This window comes from Pholcus phalangioides, unplaced genomic scaffold (genome assembly GCF_987345545.1).
Source record: "Pholcus phalangioides strain wild (caught in Gottingen) unplaced genomic scaffold, Ppha-v1.0 ptg000017l_1, whole genome shotgun sequence".
Lineage (NCBI taxonomy): Eukaryota > Metazoa > Arthropoda > Arachnida > Araneae > Pholcidae > Pholcus > Pholcus phalangioides.
This window is the reverse complement of record NW_028301610.1, coordinates 67,896,525-67,918,492: the sequence shown is the minus strand read 5'-3', so window position 1 is coordinate 67,918,492 and position 21,968 is coordinate 67,896,525. Positions and strand designations below refer to the sequence as shown.

General features: G+C 40.3%; 1 protein-coding gene across 2 annotated transcripts in view; it reads left to right on the top strand.

The window, feature by feature from the left end:
* LOC149074672 (uncharacterized) overlaps window positions 1-21,968 on the top strand; it is a 363,805-nt gene that overhangs the window by 17,813 nt on the left and 324,024 nt on the right. For both annotated transcript variants that reach the window (XM_089247127.1, XM_089247128.1), the window contains exons 3-4: window positions 2,099-2,175; window positions 7,969-8,122. In XM_089247127.1, coding sequence (XP_089103253.1) covers window positions 2,099-2,175; window positions 7,969-8,122 — 231 coding nt within the window. The remainder of the gene's footprint in view (window positions 1-2,098; window positions 2,176-7,968; window positions 8,123-21,968) is intronic.

Genomic DNA, 21,968 nt, shown 5'->3' with positions numbered 1-21,968 from the left:
ATTAAACATTATTGAGTTATTTGGTACAATAAATTTTTCTAAAAGTTTATTTTAAAAAAATACATCATATATAACTATTGAAACGTCCTCACCAAATCTGTCCGTTCATTCTCACAATTCCAACTACCAAAGGTCAATCCAAGTCTTCATCTCGATGACACTAGCTCAGCAGAGCACCACTCAAACGAGTCCAGGATGGATGAAAGCATGTCCCGAAGTCTGTCAGCAACATTCCATCTCTAACAAGAGGGCATTCCCTCTTGACTGTACTTACAGATCACTGGAACGGATAGAGAGACGACCAAAGAGAGGAGAGGCGAAGTTACTCTAGCAGCATCACAGCAGGAAACCCTTTTGTCAACTCATGACAAAGAAGGAAGAGGAGCCTTTCGCACGAAGCGTGGGCTGGCGACTCGGCAGTGAACGTCTACATAATTGATTTTAGAACTCAAGTGCGAGAATGCATGAATGCAAATTCAAGTGCAAATGCATAAGCGTTGATACCTGGCACACTGCTGGTATATATGAAGAAACCCTTTCTCATCCGCTATGCGAGAACGAATCACAACTGAGAATGGATGGTACTGAAATTATCATAATTCTTTCAACAAATAACATCTCATTTGCATATCTATACGAAATAAAACACTATTACAAAACTTTATCATATAGAAATTGGCAACACAGAATGTAAACATTGGGGACCTGGCCAGGGTCCGCAACAATAGGCCTATTTTGGATTGTAAAACCTCGTGAAATTATTGACCGTGAAGTGGTTCACTGCCCACAGACGGCATGAAGGTAAAAACATTGTAAAACATTTATCACAATTTGATATTTCACATTAACATTTATTTTCTATTTTGAGTTTGATGTGCAACAAAAGTATATAATAGACATAACACAAACTCAATAATAAAACATAACACATGCACTACCATTACGTAAGTGGTAAAGGTCAGGTGAGCGTCAACAAGGCCATGTTACAGATGAGTAACCCGCGCAGAACCTCCACAGGCGATCTGCGTGATTTCCCAATCAGTAACTGGCGGGCCCCCTCATGTTACACTATAAATATAAAATTTGGCCAGCATTTTTTATTTTAATGCAGGCACTGAGAAAATTTTTTTCAAAACAACCCCTGGGGGGGGGGGAATTCAAAGGAGCAATCATCATTGAACTGAAATCGATAGCACAAACTATAAATATGAAATTGGATCAGTATTATATTTTATAGTCAGAGATGGCGCTGTACTCCAATTTACCTGGGTCCCGAACCCAGGTTATTTGAGAAATCTGGGTCCTTTTCGAATAAAAGTGGGTACCTCTTGAATGTATTGTCTTCCCCCATAATTCACTGACTGGTATCCCTATGAATTTTTTCTAGCATGCCTCAGGTCTTTGACCACCTGCTTCTATCTCTTTGTTGAGACAGAGCGGCAGGCCATGTTCTGGGTAGGAAAAGGAGATATCTCTCTGAATCAAATAATTCATTTCTGAAAACATGTTCTATCCAAAGGTTCCTTTACTTTAATTGCCTAGTAGTACGAAAGGCTTGCAAACAAGCCCATTACATGAGAATTTAACATATGAAATGTAGTACATGTAATAAATCTAAAACAAATATACAGTCGATCCCACTTGTAACGTTCACATTTAGAAAGTTTTTCCACTTAGTAACACTCATTTTAGTGTTCCTAACAATAAGTAATTCTCATTGTGTGATCTCAACTAGTGTCCTAACTTTTGCAATGTGCTGTATATATGAATCGCCCTATGTGTATATGTATATTTTCACTTTGCAAAAAGTGAATGAAGAATACCAAAAAAGTTGGGAAAGTTTTTTTTCTTACATGAAAAATTATTTTTGAAAGAAAAAATCAAATTTAATCAGCCTATGTCAATTTTTCTGAAACCGTATAGAGAAAATGAACATGCTTTAATAAAATTTCTTTTCTTCATTATCATTTGTATAATTTATTCAGTGCATAAATATCCTTAGCATTCTGAATTTGAATGAATTATTTGTTATAACAAAAACATAGAGAATGAGGTTTGATGTTAACGTTTTAACCTTGTTTTTTTTTTATGTATATAGAATCAGGCAGTTCTGAATTTTCCTTACCAGTTCAGAATGCAAAAAGATTTTTTGAACTAACATCTAGTCTAAATCCAGTAAGTATATTATCTTACTCTTGCCCTATGACTCGCCTCATATAATTGCTTTGAATGTTATAAACTTAGTTAACTTTTAAATCCATACTCCTCAATTATATTTTATTCCAAATGTCAGAGTTATCTGGATTTATAATAAAGGAAATTATATTATTAATATTTAAATATTATTAAATTTATATTAAATGAAAATTACTTAACGAAAAATCAAAATAGAACTACAAATAGATATAATCAAGTTTATCAAGTACCAAAACCAAATAAAACATTATATAAAAAGAGCTTTTCCTTCATTGCCCCTAAGATATTAAACATTTTTCACACTGAAAATCAATTTAATAATAATAAAAACATAAATCATGAGATTTTTGACTTCGTCAGACGCATAGATTACGAAACCATTTAGATGAAAGCATTGAAAGAGCAAAAGAGTATAATAATAAATAAGAGAAGTGGTGTACGATGGTTGTATTATATTGAGCTTCGTGAAAAACAACTTATTTGTGAACATTATTCAGATATATATAGATAAGCGAAAATACATTTGTGAACACATATCTAATAGATATAATAATGCTGTTGCAAGAGGAAGAAAAAATATTCTATAGCTTATTTCTTTAGGCCTGCTGGAAGGACTTTTCAGTCCCTTGATGCTACAAAGTGTTTGTTTGTAATATGTGTGCATCCATTTTTTGTTTTTCTTGTGTTTGTATTTGTGTAGCACATTTCTAGATTTGTGTACTACATACTTGTATTCGTGTAACACATGTTTGTATTTGTGAAATTAAAAAAAAAAAGGTGGGGGGGGGGAATAAGGGGTATTTTCTAACACATAAGCGGCGAATGAGATCTTAGTCCAACCCCATCTGACTGGAATTTAAATGTAATCATGAAGGCCTCAACAGGAAAATTTCCCAACAAGGTAGCTGAAAAAAAAACCTTATTCTTTCAATGCAAACATATTAAAAAAATTTTGTCTTTCTTCATAGCTCAAGCATTGTGTGCCAACAGGAGCATGCATAGGTCTTCTCTGTACCCTCTCAACCAAGTAAATGTCCCTCTGTAGGTATGGTCTCCAAAACCTTAAGGCATGCTCTAGTTCAGGACGAATTAAGCCTTGGGAAAGTGGGAGAATAAATTTAGGAGAACACAGAGACCTTTTTGAAAATGCCTTTGGAAATCAAGATAAACTACATTGACGTTTTTGCCATTTCCGAAAGCAGAACATTTAGTATTGTTCTGCAATGAGCAGTCAGCTAACTGGATATATTCTGCAGTAAAAATTCCTTTATGGTGTTTTCCATGCAGAAGAGTTCTTTAGAGCTTTCCTAAGGCTGAAAACGGTGAGGCAGAGAGCAAAGCAACAAGGGGAGAAGAGATCGGAGCAGCGAAATCCAACACATGGATTCCAATGCGCCTGTATATAGTGGGGTGCACTGCAGTAGGGTGGGAACTTTGCAACAAATGATAAGAGAAGCGGGTTCAAGATATTTCGATTTCGCTGCTCTGCTTGCTTGCATGTGATTTCAAGATGGCTGTTGAAAGACTTATTTTTGTTGTAAAAAACCATAGTGAGCTCAGAAATATCACCAGAATCTTTAATGTTTAGTTCTTGACATACTTCAAAATGGTGTGGATGATCAAATGAAAACGCAGACCTTCCAACTCTCCCGATTTTTCATCCTTCCGCCCGCTCTCCGGATATCACCAGAATCTTTAATGTTTAGTTCTTGACATACTTCAAAATGGTGTGGATGATCAAATGAAAACGCAGACCTTCCAACTCTCCCGATTTTTCATCCTTCCGCCCTCTCTCCGGATTTGTTGAAATTTCTCCGGATTTTGGCAGAAAATTAGATTTCACGCTGTCGTGGCGTCAATAATTACCGTCATCGTTAGGGAAAACACCCGTAGAGGACAGCCATAGTCATTTTCATCTAGCAGCCATAAAAAAATGTCTTTGTGAGCCGCTGTGGTGGTCGAGTGGTTATAGTGATGGACTCGCGATGCGAGTATCCGGGTTCGAACCCCACAGTGGTGGTCGGCTGAAGTTGGTTTTCTGTGGTTCCCAACTTCAAAGCGCAAATGCGAGCCGATCTCCCCGTAAAAAAGTCTCGCCACAGAGAGCAACATTCCTACAACGATAAATCATTCAATCATAACACTTCACTCATAGTTGGAAAACTGGTGGCATATGGCAGCACTACACATAACAAGCATTACAGAGGGAACAAAAAACTTCACGTCAGGTTTCACTACACATACACGCACATTCCCGCATGTACCGATTCGTTGGGGGTTCCGCTGGGTGGGGGGGTTGGGCGGGGTGCATGTGTGGTGTAGCAGTAGTAGGTAGGGCCTCCAAAAAATGGCTCGGGGATCCATGATGTTCTTAAGTCAGCCACCTCGTTGGGCAATTTGCCTGTTGTGGCGTTGTATTTGTATTTAAGCAACTGGCAAAGACGCAACTTTGTTTTCGTAGCATTTATCGGCAATCATTTATCAGGGGCATGACCTTCGTTGCCGAAATTCCTGTATAATCGTTATTGTATTCCATTAACAGCCGCGCGGTAAACATGTTTTTTCGTCCGCAGCTTTGTAATTTGAATTTTTTAAATCGTTTCTTCCGATTAAACATCTTCAGAAAGAAAATATAAAACTTTAAGCTATAGACAGCTAAATATAAAGCTTTTAAGAATTCATATAACCAAGATTATCAATCACTGATAGCATCCACGGAAGGAAACACATACTTTATGAACAGTATGTAGATGTCATTTCTCTATTTTGTATGGAAAGAATGGCATGGAATTATATTTTTCTCAGGGGCAATGCAGAACGTGCCTTGGGGGGGGGGGGAGAATGTAACTTTTTCTTAATTTATTTTAAAAAAAAAATTTATGATTTTTTTTTGATCGAGTCTATGAGTGTCGGGGGGGGGGGTACAAATCCGGTCCTGTTACTGATTACCTCAATTTCAGACATATTGCAATTGCCTCATCTTGGTGTAAGATTCTTGAACACATCATAGCAAAGGAAATCTGCACCCACCTTGACTCCATAAAATTTTTCTTTTCTAATCAGCATGGTTTTATACGTTCTCTTTTCACTTCTCAATTTCAACAACCCTCGTGTATATCAATACAATACAGTACAGTACACGAAGTAGTAAAACCACTTTTTCAAGGTCGCGTGAGATCGTGATAAGACTGTGAAAAAAAGAAAAAAAAGTTGGAGGTTTTTCTTTACTTTTTCATCTTGGAACTAGGAAAGAACGCGTCCCGGAGGATGCGTGAATCTAATTTTTATGCGTCCTTTCCCGAAATTTTAGGTATTTGATGCATAGGTATAGCGCGCAATGGCATTTCTGATTATAAGAAGAGCTTATAAATGTAGGTAATATTTTCCTTATCAATTTTTTTTTTTAAATAAGCAATAAGCATTGGCTTATTTTACACTAAATTAATGAATGCCAGGGGCTCTGCCACCGGACTTATCCCATTGCGGAAATCTCTTCCAGCCCAGCTTCATGGCAGAGTCTGGAACAAAGTGAGTGTACCTAACAGTCTGAGTGTGTAGCTAGTGTTGTGTCTGATATTCCAGTACTGCCATCTATACTTCGAATAGTGAGTGAAGTGTAATGATTGAATATTAGAAATGTTGTAGGCCTGTTGCTCTCTGTGGTGAGACTTTTTAACAGGGTGATCGGCTTGCATTCGCGCCGTGAAGTTGGGAACCACAGAAAACCAACTTGAGCCGACCACCACTGTGGTGCCGGTGGGGTTCGAACCCTGATCCTCGCGATGCGAGTTTGTCACCAGAGATGCCATTGTACTTTAATTTACAGGGTATTCAAAAAATCTGGGTCCCTTTTGAGTGAAAGTGGGTCCCTCTCGAAAACAATTATCTTGAAAAATTATGCCCCCCCCCCCCATTAACTGGGATCTCTATTAATTTTTTTTCCAGCATGCCCCAGGTCTTTGATCACCTGCTTATATCTCTTCGTTGAGACAGAGCAGTGGGCCATGTTCTGGGTAAGAGAAACAGGTATATCTATGAATCAAATGATTCATTTCTAAAACATGTTCTATGCAAAGACTCATTTACTTTCATTGTGTACTAGTAGGAAAAGCTTACAAAGAAGCCCATTAATGAGAATTTAACATATCGAACGCGTAGCACATATAACAAATCTAAACCAAATATACAGTTGATCCCTCTTATAGCGTTCCCATTTAGAACATTTTTCCACTTAGTACAACTGATTTTTATGGTCCCAACTTTAAGTAATTCTTATTAAGATTTCCCGTTTAAAGTGTTTTCCTGCTTACAACGTTTTTATGCCAGTTTTTTGAAAAGCGTTATAAGCAGGATCCACTGTAATTAAAAGTTGAAGGCACACATTTATATATTTACTAATAAATCAATTTATAAATTCCCTTTTGATTGATTTTTCATTTCTTTAAAAAAAATCTTAGCTCTTTCAATAGTATTTTCTGATTTAAATTTAAAATGTAAATGAGATTTTCTCTCTCTCTCTCAGTACACACTCTCTCAGACACTTATCTTCCGATTATCTCTATTCATATGAGCAAGGATTTCATACCAATCTTTGTGAAGCGATTTCCTGGTAGAATGATTTTATTTTCCCTCGCTGTTGGTCCACCAGTCTGATTTGTTGCCATTCAACTGTCACATATTTTCACACCTGAATATGGGAGCTATGTCAGATTTATGTTGGTGAAACTCAGTGTGTTTGAGTGTGTGCGCCCAGCATTCAGCATGTTTTGTGTTCAGTAGGTGGTGCCATCTATCTAGGGCTGTAACTAGATACTTTCTCAAGTGGGGCCAGTACACATTTTGGCACCCCACGTAATGTAGAAGAAGCAGTTATAAAGGGTGAATTCTCTCTCTGCGCCCCCTCTTGTCCAGAGCCCGGGGGGGGGGGGGGGAACTAGACCCGCCTGCTCTTCCCCCTAGTTGCGGCCCTGAATCTATCCTTCAAATTGGTTTTTCATGGATTTGAAATTTAATGTATACATATTTATGTTGTAGGTCTGGGATTTTCATGGCGACCAGAGCATTTTTCAAAGAAATAGCCAACTCTCAAAATTGGAAACCCTTAGTAAATCGTATTTTTAGCCGATTACCGCTACACAATCGCGGGTTCCAAATACCCGGATTTTCACCAAAGGCAAAATGGGGTGGGGGGGGGGGATTATGAATTAAAAATATTTTTGTAGAAAATTTAAAATATTGGACAAAATAGTCTTTTATACTATGTTAATTTAAAATTCTTTTTGAGCGTTAATGGTCTACAATTTTTGTGTGGAAGAAATCCTTCTGCCCCTCCTAAAGCCGATTCTACGTACACACCAGAGATTTTCGCGATGCAAAACGGGGTGACACCACATAGCAGCTAGATTACAAAACTATGAATATTCAAGGTAGAGTTTTTACAGATTCGTTTTTTTTTTTTGATAAGACTGAAAACAAGGGGAAAAAGTGGGGGTGTTTTTTCTCTCTACTTCTTCATCTTGGAACTAGAAAAGAACGCGTCCCTGAGCAGGGACCAACGCAGGGACCACATTTTTATGCCTCCTTTCACGAAATTTCAGGTATTTGACCTGTTATAGCGTGTCAGTGGCATCTCTGGTCACTATGACCACTCTACCACCACAGCTGCGCTCATTTTACACTGCAAATCACTCATAATATTTCAAGAATTCAAAATTTCAGCAGATTAGCAGGGTGCTTTTGGAAAATAATAAAACAATATTTTCTACTTTCTAGGTACTATTAGCTGAAAGAACAGAAGTCAACAAAACTGTCAAAAGTAATAATGATTTGCATAAGTCTTCAGGTATCAGAGAACAATTATCTACTGAGTGGTTTGATGAATCTCTGCATGAATTAATATATGGAACTAAAAGTGATGAAGAAGGAGGTAAAAAGTTATATAACTTTTACATATAATTAAGCTTATAAAATTAATTTATTGACCTTTCTTCAACAACTATCAGAACTTGTTATTATGAATGCCTTTTCAAATTTTATTTGCGCTAATATTCCTTATGTGATTAGGTTTTGTATTTTATTTTTTGCCATTGTGAAATATATGTCTAATATTGTACATGTGATCCACAACAGATAGCAGAAGCAACATCTCTGTGGGATTTTTGACGGGTCTGCGGTCCAGAGTTTTCACTGTTAGTGTGGGTAGCCTACATTGTGGCAGACATTATATGGGTATCTATTTATACAAATACAACACCACAACAGGCAAAATGCCCAACGAGGTGGCTGAGAAAAATATGCAATTAAAAATATGGATGTCATATATTTCAAAAATACAGCAACCCAATTAACAATGCAATTAACAAAAATTATAATCAATATATACATATGATAAAATATTATACAAATATTATACAAAAAACATATTATGCCCATAAAGAATACTTATGGTTGTCTTATTCTAAGTATGGATAGCTTCTCGCATTACCCCAACATGTTTATCGTATTTCTTTTTAAACGTGTCAATTGTGCTACAATTTACTACTTCCGGGGTAAGCTATTCCATTTATTAACAACCCTATTAGAGAAAAATTCCCTGCGACACCATAACCTTGCATTGTCCCTCACCAATCGATACTGGTGTTCCCTTGTAAAAGCAGTCGATTGGCAGTGTACTAAAAGTTCATGGTCCATCCTATCCATCCCATTGAAAATTTGAACACTTCGATCATATCTCCTTGATGCCTGCGTTCATCCAATGTAAACATATTCAAAAAATGAAGTCTCTCTTCATAACTCAAGCCCCATCTGCCAATAAGGACACGCGTAGCTCTTCTCTGCACCCCTTCAACCAAGTCTATGTCCCTCTGTAGGTATGGTCTCCAAAACCTTACAGCATACTCCAGTCCAGGACGAACTAAGCCTCGAAAAAGCGGAAGAATGATTAGATGAACGCGAAGAGACATTTTTGAAAATGAGACCAAGCATTCTATTTGTTTTTTTGACCACCGCTGAACTATGTTCAGAAAACCCAAGCCGCTCGTCAATGAGAATTCCCAAATCGGTGACCCTAGTTGCATCCGGGATAGTGACACCATTCAACTCGTAAGATAACCGTGGGTTGTCCGAATCAAAATGAGCGACCATGCACTTATCAACGCTAAATGTCTCTGTAGGTATGGTCTCCAAAACCTTACAGCATACTCCAGTCCAGGACGAACTAAGCCTCGAAAAAGCGGAAGAATGATTAGACGAACGCGAAGAGACCTTTTTGAAAATGAGACCAAGCATTCTATTTGTTTTTTTGACCACCGCTGAACTATGTTCAGAACACCCAAGCCGCTCGTCAATGAGAATTCCCAAATCGGTGACCCTAGTTGCATCCGGGATAGTGACACCATTCAACTCGTAAGAGAACCGTGGGTTGTCCGAATCAAAATGAGCGACCATGCACTTATCAACGCTAAATGTCATGCTCCATTCATTTGCCCATGCTGCAATCCTGTTTAAGTCGGTCTGGAGCAACTTCCTATCGTTTTGATTCCCGATTACCCCCATTAGCTTCACATCATCTGTGAATTTGCTAGTAATCCCATTGATACCCTGATTGATAAAAAAATTATGGGGCCAAGGACACTTCCTTGAGGAACTCCACTTGTGACACCTGTCCAACCAGACAATTCCCCTTTCACCATAACTCGTTGCGACCTATCTCTTAACCATGATTCTATCCAATTCAGCAAGTTGCCCCCAATTCCAATCTCGTGTAAACGCTTCAAGAGTTTACCATGTTGGACACGATCGAATGCCTTCTGGAAATCAAGGTAAACAACATCTACATTTTTGCTCTTACCCAAAGCCTTCGTCACGTGATCATAGAATCAAAGGAGGTTAGTTACACATGACTTCCCTTCCTGAACCCATGCTGATTATCCGACAATAACTTATTCTCGTCTATCCACTTCACAAACTGTCTTTTGATGATAATTTCCAAAATTTTCGAGAGGGAACTCGTCAAACTCACTGGACGATAATTGGACACCGCTTCTCTACTAGCCTTCTTAAATATTATAACAACATTAGTAAGTTTCCAATCCCTTGGGAAGATACCCTCAGCAACACTACTCCTGTATATCTGTGCGATTGGCCCCAACAATTCATTAGCACATTCCCTGAGGACCCTGGAATAGATATCATCTGGTCCTGGTGCTTTGCTTGCACATACGTTTCTTAGAAGATTTAGGACCTCCACGTCTTCTACTTGAATATCGTTGAGGGTTTTATTACTCCATGCAACACCCGTATATCGAATATCATTATCTCCATTAAAAACCGACGCAAAAAAAGTCATTGTAAGCACTACACATGCCTACATTGCTCTCTAACCTAGAGTCTCCTCTCGAGAGGGGGGCCAACTGTCCCCTTACATCCATTATTGACGTATCGAGAAAATGATTTTGAGTCAGAGCCAATGTTATCTGCCAACCTAGATTCAACTTCTCCTTTTTACTATCCCTTATCGCTTTCTTCAGCACTCTTCTTTTATCAGTAAACAATAATAGGTCACCTCACCCACTTTTATACTCTATGAATGCTCTTTTCTTTATCTTGTCTTTATCTTTCTCAAGATAAAGGTTACACATGCTATCTGTGAATCTTGTTCATCCAGGCTAAATTTAGCCTGGTTGAACAAAAAAAGAACTTTTCTTTCTTTGCTTGTCTGAACTTTTCAAATCTGTAATATTCGGCTAAAGCAGTGTTCTCAGAATCACATATTTCCTAGAGGCAGGGGAGGGTGGTTGGCACATGACCCTCATGTGCAGTACATGCCACATCATCTGCCCAGATAACTAAAGGCAGTTTACTGTCATAACTGATTATTTTAGTTTGTACTAAAATACATCTTATGGCTCATTATGCCTCACCATTGCTCTCTGAATTGTATAGGATCGTTTTTTCAAGTACAATACCATGTTTCTTTAAATCAGCAGTTCTCGACTGGTGCTTTGTGGAGCCCTTGGCCGCTGAAGGGAAAGAAACTGTAAATTTTAAAAAAATAGTTATAAATATTTTTAAACAATAAAAATAAATCAGTAACTTTATGACTAAAACAAAAAGTTATTTGAAGGGGGCTCTGCCATAGAAATTATATACCAGAAAGTGCCTCTGCGAGTCAAAAATGTTGAGACACCCGCTGCTCCAAATAATGTCCCATTTATTGATTTACAAATTCTAGACCGTTATCTTAAACATTCAATTTTCTTATCCATTTGATTTTCATACCTTCGCTTAAAATGGTAAAATATCTAAATTACCCAACTACTCCACTGGAAACAGACCACATAAATCTGCATGAAATAATTGTAAGATATCACCTCTTTCATCATAAGAAATTACTGAATAATCTTTCATAGTTAATTTGTTGATATCACACACACATACCTCACATCTAAATTTAGTTTGCGTGATCCATGCCTTAAAGTAGACTGCCTTGGAGTACAAAGTCCTGTACTGTTATTGGTATAACCCGCGGGCTATCAAAGTCCCTGAATGAATATGCCGAATTTTCTGATTTCAGAGAGCGTTTTTTTTCTCCTTCGGGTTATATACTGAAAACAACGGTAATTTTACCGCTACCAACCTCCATTCAAAGACAGCATATCTACGCCATAAATTCACTTTATTTCCCACAAGATTGCACACTCGCCTTTGCGAAGAATCGAAAAGGAGATTGGTGTACTCGTTTAAATTACCAAAATTTTTCAGAGATCGTTGAGGAAAAGTGGGATCTGTAAACACTCCAGCTAAAATATCCATAGTTTTGTCATCTAGCCACTATGTGTTTGTGTGGTTATCATTGGCGTTTGCCGATTGTGACAGTTTCACATCATAAAAACCTATTTTTGGCGCTACTGACCACATTTTTTTTGTCGACAAAGCTTTTTTCACCCTTTTAACTCCATTTGGCACCCCTTCTAGAGCGGCACCCAATATGGCTGCATGATCCACCTCTGCATTGGTGGGGAGGGACTTCTGCTTAACAATAGTCAAAGGAAGGAGTATGTACTAGGATCATGCTCATTTTACATAATGTCTGTGAGATGCCTATTAGGCCCTATATATAAATGTCCTACCTTTCCAAAACATGTTGTTGGAGAGAATGACATGTTTTCACCCTCTCCTTGTTTTTCACACTTTGTCTCATGCATTGCTGGGATGGTACATTACTCCCTCACGTATTGCTGGGATGTTTCTTAACATTGTATCACCAACAGAACTATCAATTATGTGTGATGAATGGGTTGCACTACAATGCAAAGAAATACAAGAAGTGAAATGAGTTCAGAGAATAGATATTGGGCACACATATTCAAACTTTGTAACCTTGAAAGCAGCCCAAAGTTCAAAATTTGGCCAGTTTTGGTGAAGGCTTTTTTATCTTTAGCACATGGTAATACAGACAGTGAAAAAGTTGTATTAACAAAAGTCTGTTTGAACAGTGAAAAATCCGGCATGAAAAATTTGAAAAAAAAAATCATTGAGATGCTAAACTCTTCTGAAAGTGATTCATATAGAAAATATTGTAACAGGCTTTAGGGGTGTAATGTGATAGGCCTCCTCGTGGTGCACCCTGGGTAATGCTAAATCTATCACACGTCATTGTCATCGCTTATTTGTGCTCATATCCTTCACTTTCAATAGCCCAGATTACATGTTTATTTCCACACATCTTACAGTACTTGTCTTGCGTCTCGTTTTGTATTGTTTATGTCCTTGTCTTTTGTGTGCAACCCCTCATTGTGGACCCCACTTAGGCAGGAAGGGGTCCTCCCAGACGGGGCATTGCTTCTAGCGTATGCTCTGTCTGGGACGCTGTCTACCTGCGTGTTTGCCGTGCGTGGAGACCCGTAAGGCTGGAGATGGGGATCCTGGTTAGCCTGATGCGCTAGCTTTGGCCTCGGATTCAGTTGAAATGGGAGGCTTGGATTAGCCCCGTCCAGGTCAATCGGTTGTGATCGCCTCGGTGGTTGAAGGGGTTACACTACTGGGCAGGTAGAGGGGCCGGGCCTGCCGGACGTCGTTGAGGTTTGTTGGTGCTGCTTCACCCACGATCTTGGATCTTTAACGCGTCTCGTCGCCTGCTTTGGTGGTGTATAGCTCCCACCTAATCTGACGTTGCTACTAACCTTCACCGGTTACGTGTGCGCGTCCCCTCGTAGGGCTGCATGGTGGGTGGGTGTGGAACAATACCCATTCAAATATGGGAAAAAATCAAAATGCACGAAAACGTCAAAGAACTGCTTCAAACCAAACACATGTCAATGTAACTGCTTCAAATTCATCAACTGTCTCATTTTTCTTTCTGCACTCTTCAGATGCCGAAAAACCGCTGGCGAAAGTATCACCATTTGTAATAGATAAAGCTCTCTATGGCACAGTTGGTACCTTAAAATCAGTGAAGGTCCTTCGCTCAGGAGACCTTCTCATCGAAACTAACACATCCAAACAAGCTGAACTCATTCAAAAGCTAACATCTCTCGGAGACATTCTAATAACGGTCAAAATCCATCCCACGTTGAATTATTCACGTGGTGTTATTTCAGATACTAACTTAATTAACATGAATGAAGAAGAACTAACACGAGCTGGCGTCTCAAGGCGTAACATCAGCCAAACATATTATGAGCCGCAAAGATGGCAATCCAGCTCCCACACGAAACATAATTCTCACATTCTCATCACCAACATTGCCGAAAGATATCAAAATAGGTTATTATAACCTCAAAATCCGGCCATACATTCCTAACCCTGTTCGATGCTTCAACTGCAAAAAATACGGTCACTCACGAACGGCATGCCGTAGTCAACCCACCTGCGTAAAGTGCGGTGGGAAGGACCACATTTCGGACAACTGCACTAATTCACCATTCAAGTGCGTCAAGAGCCTGCCGCAGTGTTGCTCTGCTGGTTCCACATCGCATGTCGTCGCGCATTCTAACATTGCGAATAAACCTGCAAGCCATCATGGTGAAAATCTCTACAGGCCTAAGAATTACCATCTGTTCTATTTATTTGCCACCAAATGACACCATCTTACAGAGAGATCTAGAAGATCTGATTGATCAATTACCACCACCATTTTTTCTTCTTGGAGACTTCAATGCTCATAACATGATATGGGGTTCTAACAGCAACACCAATGGTTGAACGGCTGTTAGACGACACGGATCTTGCCATCATGAATGATGGCAGTTTCACTCATTTCCGTTTCATTTTGGCAGTTTCAGACTTCACGGTCAAGGCAGAAATCACGGAGGATATGGTTTCGCAACCCGACGTCGACCACTGTGTGTTCGGAACCACGAATGTAATCTTACGATTAAAGCACAAAAGAAAGCATGGAGTAGGTTCCGGCGGTATCCTACCCATGACAAGTTGGCATTTTTAAAAGCAAAGGCGATAGCCTGGCGCCTGGTTCTTCTCGCTCAACGCGAGTCCTGGCAAAAGTTTACCACAGGAATCATTTCATCTACTTCATCTAAAGTCATTTGGGACCGGATCCGAAAAATAAATGGTCATTATCAGTCTCATCCGATCACTATTTTAAACACCAATGGCATTATCATCAGCGATGTGAGGGATTTGCGGATACCATCGCCGCCCATTTCGCTGCTGTCTCCAGTGATGCGAACTATCCCCCATCGTTTCATCGCATTAAATCATCAGCTGAACGCACATCGTATACCTTCCGGTGCAACGTCCCTTATGGGAGTTGCTTGCCCGGTTCGAAATATCCAGCAATAAAGTGGCAAACGACAAGTGGAAAATGATTAGAAACAAACTTTCGCATGAAATATTATTTATTCAAATTAATTATATGGGTTAGTTAATTTTAACAATGGATTAGTATATCTTGGAGCCCTCTATTTGACGTTAACAGTAAAGATACTGGCTCACCAATTGATGATCAACAACAGTCAACCTGTGCAGCGATCGGACATCCGATGTTGTTAGCTTTTCCGTAAATACCAGAGGAGTTTTCTCAGTTGAGAACCGGAACACCTTGATCAGTTCCTGGGGGCCTCTCGGTTGAGGGCCAGACCACCTTGCTCAGCTCCGGGGGGCCTCTTGGTTGAGGGCTGGACCACCTTGACCAGCTCCGGGGGCCTCTCGGTTGAGGGCCGAACCACCTTGATCAGCTCCGGGGGCCTCTCGGTTGAGGGCCGAACCACCTTGATCAGCTCCGGGGGCCTCTCGGTTGAGGGCCGAACCACCTTGATCAGCTCCGGGGGCCTCTCGGTTGAGGGCCGGACCACCTCGATCAGCAATGAAGAATTTTGACTGTGAAGATGTTTTATATTTTGATTCCGGACCTGCCGGAAAACGGATTCAAATAATGTAGATTATTGCATTTTAACAATTCAGCCTAAGGCCAATAGATACGGTAGTAAGACGCTGAACCGTCCTACTAGAGGGCTTCAGTTGAACAGAACAAGATTAGACGAACGCAATGTGAGAGACAAAGAGGGAGGAATTTATACTCCCCTTTTACAAGAAGTTTGGGACCACATGTCCTCGCATGGCCTTTTCGCCTCAACAAAATTATCGAATTTGCATATTCATGCGTCACTATTATAAACATTACAATTTAATTACATTGGAATCTGGCAACATGACATAATCCGGAGAGCTGATCAGACTCTCCCGATTATGTAAACATTACTAACATAACAATATGAAATGAATTGTTCCGACGGAGGTCTGCAGCCCCCCGCCGAAAATAAGTGAGTACAACACTATATTTTCGTATCCGCACAACGAGACTTGCAATAACTCCCCCGGGAGGTTCTTCAATAAAAATAATTTAAACTGGGCTAAGCCTCGCCCAACTATACATATATTGGATCAAACCCCTCCACGAAAATAGCGGCATCGTCGTCATGAGGGAAATTAATTTATGTGGGACATCAGTAGCCCGACCTCTGGCCCGTTCTCGTTCGACAGCCGAAAGACCCCACCCGCCGACTGCCGAACTAATCGAACACTCTGGCCCTTACCGGTTCGCCAGTGGGTCCTCGGGTGGTTTCCGGTAACTGAGAGGTCCCTGGGGTCTAAAATAAGAAGGAACTTCCCACATAACGACAAGATCACCATTAACGTAGAGGGATCGGATCCCGATACGTTACATTCCCCCTCACCACGGAAGAATTTTTCCCAAAAAAAAAAAAAATTCTATAGGTTAAAAAAAGTTAATTTACAGAAATACATGCAAAAACTATGTTAACATATCACCTGGTATATTAAATTTCCCACTAAAGGAAAAGTTATCGACAGCCAAATCAGTATCCTGATTTTGTAAGTATCGCGAAATTTCAACACTGCTTCTGAATTTTGTCCCTTCGGGAGAGTAATAATAGACGTCAATACGAGGTTCTTTTTTCCTCTTAACGAGAACCCTCTGCCACCCTCTCTGAATCGGAACCAAAAACTTAGAGTAACCTACGGAAGATTTAATGAAATTCGTTTTCACCATATTAGGAGTGGTGTCCTCCTCGGGATTTTGCCGGTTAAAGGACGTACTAGAGTTAGTGCAATTAGCACTATTTAAGGGCGTTTGTGAAACATGATGTCGACTCGGATTACTGGAAGTGTGTTGTACAAGGACCTCTCTACTCTCAGGTGACTGCGGGACAGGCTCAAGAACGATTTGGTCACTACTAACGAATTTTTTCAAGTCACAAGCATTGACTTTATAGACATTATCATTGGATAAATCCACTATCTGGTAGACAATAGGTGAAATTTTTTCCAGGACTCTACACGGGCCGTCCCATCGTGGTTTCAACTTCGCCATAACATTGCCTTGCGCACTAGAACGGAAATGCGTTCTCCTTAATACCAAATCATCCTGATTAAAGGTGTGCAATAATCTTTTTTTGTCATAATATCTTTTTTGTCTCCTTTGTTGTTTTTTGACATTTTCCTTAACTTGCTTAAGTAAGTTTTCGGGTAAACTCACCCTTTCCCAAACCGGTATGTCCATAGCCCAGTCAAATGGTAAAACTAATTCTCTACCAAGAAACAATTTAGCTGGCGACTGACCCGTAGTTTCCGAGGGAACCGACCTAATAGCAAGACCAAAAAAGGTTAAATTTTTGTCCCAATCTTTATGCTTATCACCAACATAGCAGGAGATCATCTGTTTAATTGTTTTATTAAATCTCTCGGTAAGGTTTGATTGAGGATGATAGGGGGTTGTGAACCTTTGCTTGACCTGGAGAACTTTACAAGTTTCCCTCATAAGGTTTGATATAAAACAAGAACCATTATCGGAAACTAATCTTTTTGGAAAGCCATATCTCATACAGTACTCATGAACAAACTTTTTAGCAACTGCACTTGTCGTAATTCGTCTTAATGGAAATAACTCTACCCACTTTGTGAAATAATCGACGACGACTAACAGATGCACGTTCCCTCTGGAAGAAACGGGAAAGGGACCCATGGTGTCAATCCCAACCATTTCTCCTGGATGATCAACAGAGGTTGACACCATGCCTCCCCATCGCCTCGTATTGTCGAATTTGCATGTTTGGCATTTTTTACAGGACAGGACAAATTTTTTTATATCTTTACGCATACCAGGCCAGAACGCGCGTTGTCGGCATCGCTGAAGAGTTTTATTGACTCCCATGTGACCTGAAATGGGATGCATGTGCATTTCAGTCAAAAATTTCTCTCTACATGGTGGAGGAATTACTAGCAATTTTTTATTCCTGAATCTAAAAAACAATTTTTTACAATATGGCCGATTTGACCACAACCAAAACAGGTAACTTGTCGAAAAAATTTATTTGTCCTAAAAGGCCGTCTTGAAGGTTGTACTACATTTTGTGTAGGTCCCACACAATTTTTTCTAACTTCAGGTTGAAATTTCTCAACACAATTTTCACAAGATTCAAAATTTTTACGAGATTCAATTTGGACATTTTCACGCGTTGCAAGAAATTGATCTAACATTACAAATAATTGTTGCAAAGAATTAGGCTTCCTACCTTCCAAAAATGTTCTCACATTATAGGGTAATTGTGACATTATAAGTTCAATTTTGTCCGACTCCGGAACGGTTAAATCGAACGACTGAAAAAGATCTAACTTATGTAATACGAAATCAAGGTACGAGCCCGTCGAAAACTTTTCAGAGAATAAAGCACGAGCTAATTCAACCCTGGTATGATACCTTGAAAAGGTTTGTAATAACAAGCCCTTGAAACTTTCCCACGATTTATGGGGGCCCCATTTTTCCCATTCGTGCCTGCCTATCGTTTGCCACCAGGCCTGAGCACGACCTTCAAACGTGCTTACAACTAACTCGATCTTATTAGGAACACTGTAAAGATTAAAATACGATTCACATTTTAATAAAAAGCTTCTAACGTCTTCTCCACTACCTGAAAATATAAGACTACCAACACTGCGTTGGGTCAATGGAACCAAAGCATTTGCGGGATTTAAAGGTAATGCCGGGGGAAGTATTACATGCGTCTCGCTATAAGGATTTGACATTGTTGGATAAGTAAAGTTCATTTGTGAACCATTATTCGATTGTGAACCACTTGGTTCCGGTTCAATTTGTACACGAACATCACCTAAATTTCTAGGCGTACTATGATTATTAGAATTCATCTCTAAAATCAATGTTAAATATCAAAAAAAAAAAAAATTTTAGCGAAAGTACTTTCCACCCGCGGTTTGCCACACTTACTGAGAACCGGTCGAGCCCCCAAAATTGCAACGTCCCTTATGGGAGTTGCTTGCCCGGTTCGAAATATCCAGCAATAAAGTGGCAAACGACAAGTGGAAAATGATTAGAAACAAACTTTCGCATGAAATATTATTTATTCAAATTAATTATATGGGTTAGTTAATTTTAACAATGGATTAGTATATCTTGGAGCCCTCTATTTGACGTTAACAGTAAAGATACTGGCTCACCAATTGATGATCAACAACAGTCAACCTGTGCAGCGATCGGACATCCGATGTTGTTAGCTTTTCCGTAAATACCAGAGGAGTTTTCTCAGTTGAGAACCGGAACACCTTGATCAGTTCCTGGGGGCCTCTCGGTTGAGGGCCAGACCACCTTGCTCAGCTCCGGGGGGCCTCTTGGTTGAGGGCTGGACCACCTTGACCAGCTCCGGGGGCCTCTCGGTTGAGGGCCGAACCACCTTGATCAGCTCCGGGGGCCTCTCGGTTGAGGGCCGAACCACCTTGATCAGCTCCGGGGGCCTCTCGGTTGAGGGCCGAACCACCTTGATCAGCTCCGGGGGCCTCTCGGTTGAGGGCCGGACCACCTCGATCAGCAATGAAGAATTTTGACTGTGAAGATGTTTTATATTTTGATTCCGGACCTGCCGGAAAACGGATTCAAATAATGTAGATTATTGCATTTTAACAATTCAGCCTAAGGCCAATAGATACGGTAGTAAGACGCTGAACCGTCCTACTAGAGGGCTTCAGTTGAACAGAACAAGATTAGACGAACGCAATGTGAGAGACAAAGAGGGAGGAATTTATACTCCCCTTTTACAAGAAGTTTGGGACCACATGTCCTCGCATGGCCTTTTCGCCTCAACAAAATTATCGAATTTGCATATTCATGCGTCACTATTATAAACATTACAATTTAATTACATTGGAATCTGGCAACATGACATAATCCGGAGAGCTGATCAGACTCTCCCGATTATGTAAACATTACTAACATAACAATATGAAATGAATTGTTCCGACGGAGGTCTGCAGCCCCCCGCCGAAAATAAGTGAGTACAACACTATATTTTCGTATCCGCACAACGAGACTTGCAATAACTCCCCCGGGAGGTTCTTCAATAAAAATAATTTAAACTGGGCTAAGCCTCGCCCAACTATACATATATTGGATCAAACCCCTCCACGAAAATAGCGGCATCGTCGTCATGAGGGAAATTAATTTATGTGGGACATCAGTAGCCCGACCTCTGGCCCGTTCTCGTTCGACAGCCGAAAGACCCCACCCGCCGACTGCCGAACTAATCGAACACTCTGGCCCTTACCGGTTCGCCAGTGGGTCCTCGGGTGGTTTCCGGTAACTGAGAGGTCCCTGGGGTCTAAAATAAGAAGGAACTTCCCACATAACGACAAGATCACCATTAACGTAGAGGGATCGGATCCCGATACGTTACACCGGCCTTCTACACCAGAGGGGTAAAATTCATTGTTCACCCTTCATGAAATGACGACGGCCTTGCAGCGAAGTCCTGACTCAGCTTTAGGGCCCGATGCCATTCATTATTCCAGGATTCGGCATCTCTCACCAGAATCACTGTCACATTTACTCATATTATTTAATCGGATCTGGGTCAGTCATTCATTTCCTGACACCTGGCGAGCAGCCATTGTTCTTGCATTCCTGAAGCCTGGCAAAAATCCTCAGCAACCTAATAGTTACAGACCTATTGCTTTGACCAGTTGTCTATGTAAGATCATGGAACGCATGGTCAACTATCGCCTAATGCACTACCTTGAGGTTAACAATATTTTATCCCAACATCGAAGCGGCTTTAGACGGTTCAGGTCCACAACATGCAATCTGTTACGCCTTGAGACATCAATAAGACAAGCATTTGTGAAGAGGGAGCATATGATAGCCATATTTTTCGACATAGAAAAGGCCTACGACCATACTTGGAGGCACGGAATTCTTTCGGACCTCTATAATAGTGGCTTGCGGGGCAACCTGCCCATTTTCATTAAGAACTTGCTTGCTCGCTGCATCTTCCAGGTATGGATCGGAAGCACGTTATCAGCTCCCTAAATTCAAGAACAAGGTGTACCTCAAGGTAGCATTTTAAGTGTAGCACTTTTTATTTTAAAACTCAACGGGGTGTTGAACCAACTCCCGTTGTCTGTCACTGGCGCACTCTATGTGGAAGATCTGTTGATATCTTACCAATCAGTGAATATGAGGTCAGCAGAGAGACAATTACAAACCACACTCAACAAGATCAGCAAGTGGGCTCATAATAACGGGGTTTCTTTCTCCGCTGACAAGACTGTTGCTATGCACTTTTGTCGGCATCGAGACCTACATGATGACCCACAGTTGTTTCTCAATAACAATCTAATACATATTGTAGAAAACACTAAATTCCTCGGCATCACATTCGACAAGAAACTCACTTTCAAACCTCATATTGTGCAATTAAGAGCTCGTTGCATGAAGACGATGAACCTCTTGAAGGTCATCTCTTCTACATCGTGGTGTAGAAGAGATGATTATAACTTATTCACTTATATAAAGCTCTTGTAAGATAGAAGCTCGACTACGGCTCCATTGTATACGGGTCAGCGCCTCGGAGCTATCCGAGTGTGTTCGACCCAGTCCACCATATCGCCCTGCAGATCTGCTCTGGAGCTGTCCGGACGTCCCCAATGGAGAGTCTGTATGTCGAATGCAACGAGCCTACACTGACATCAAGACGCCAACAACTTTCTTTGAAATATTATATCAAAATGAAGTCTTTACCAGGTCATCCACTTCATAATGTCATTTTTTATCCCTCATTTCATAGACTTTTTGCTGCTCGACCTTCATGTGTACCGTCATTCGGTCTTCGTATGAGGGCACTTGTGGAAGAACTAGAATTAGACATCAGTCGTGTGGCCCCAGTTGCTCAGCAACTGGCACAATGGGAGCAGTCTCTGCCAGATTTCTCTCTATCATTATCATTATA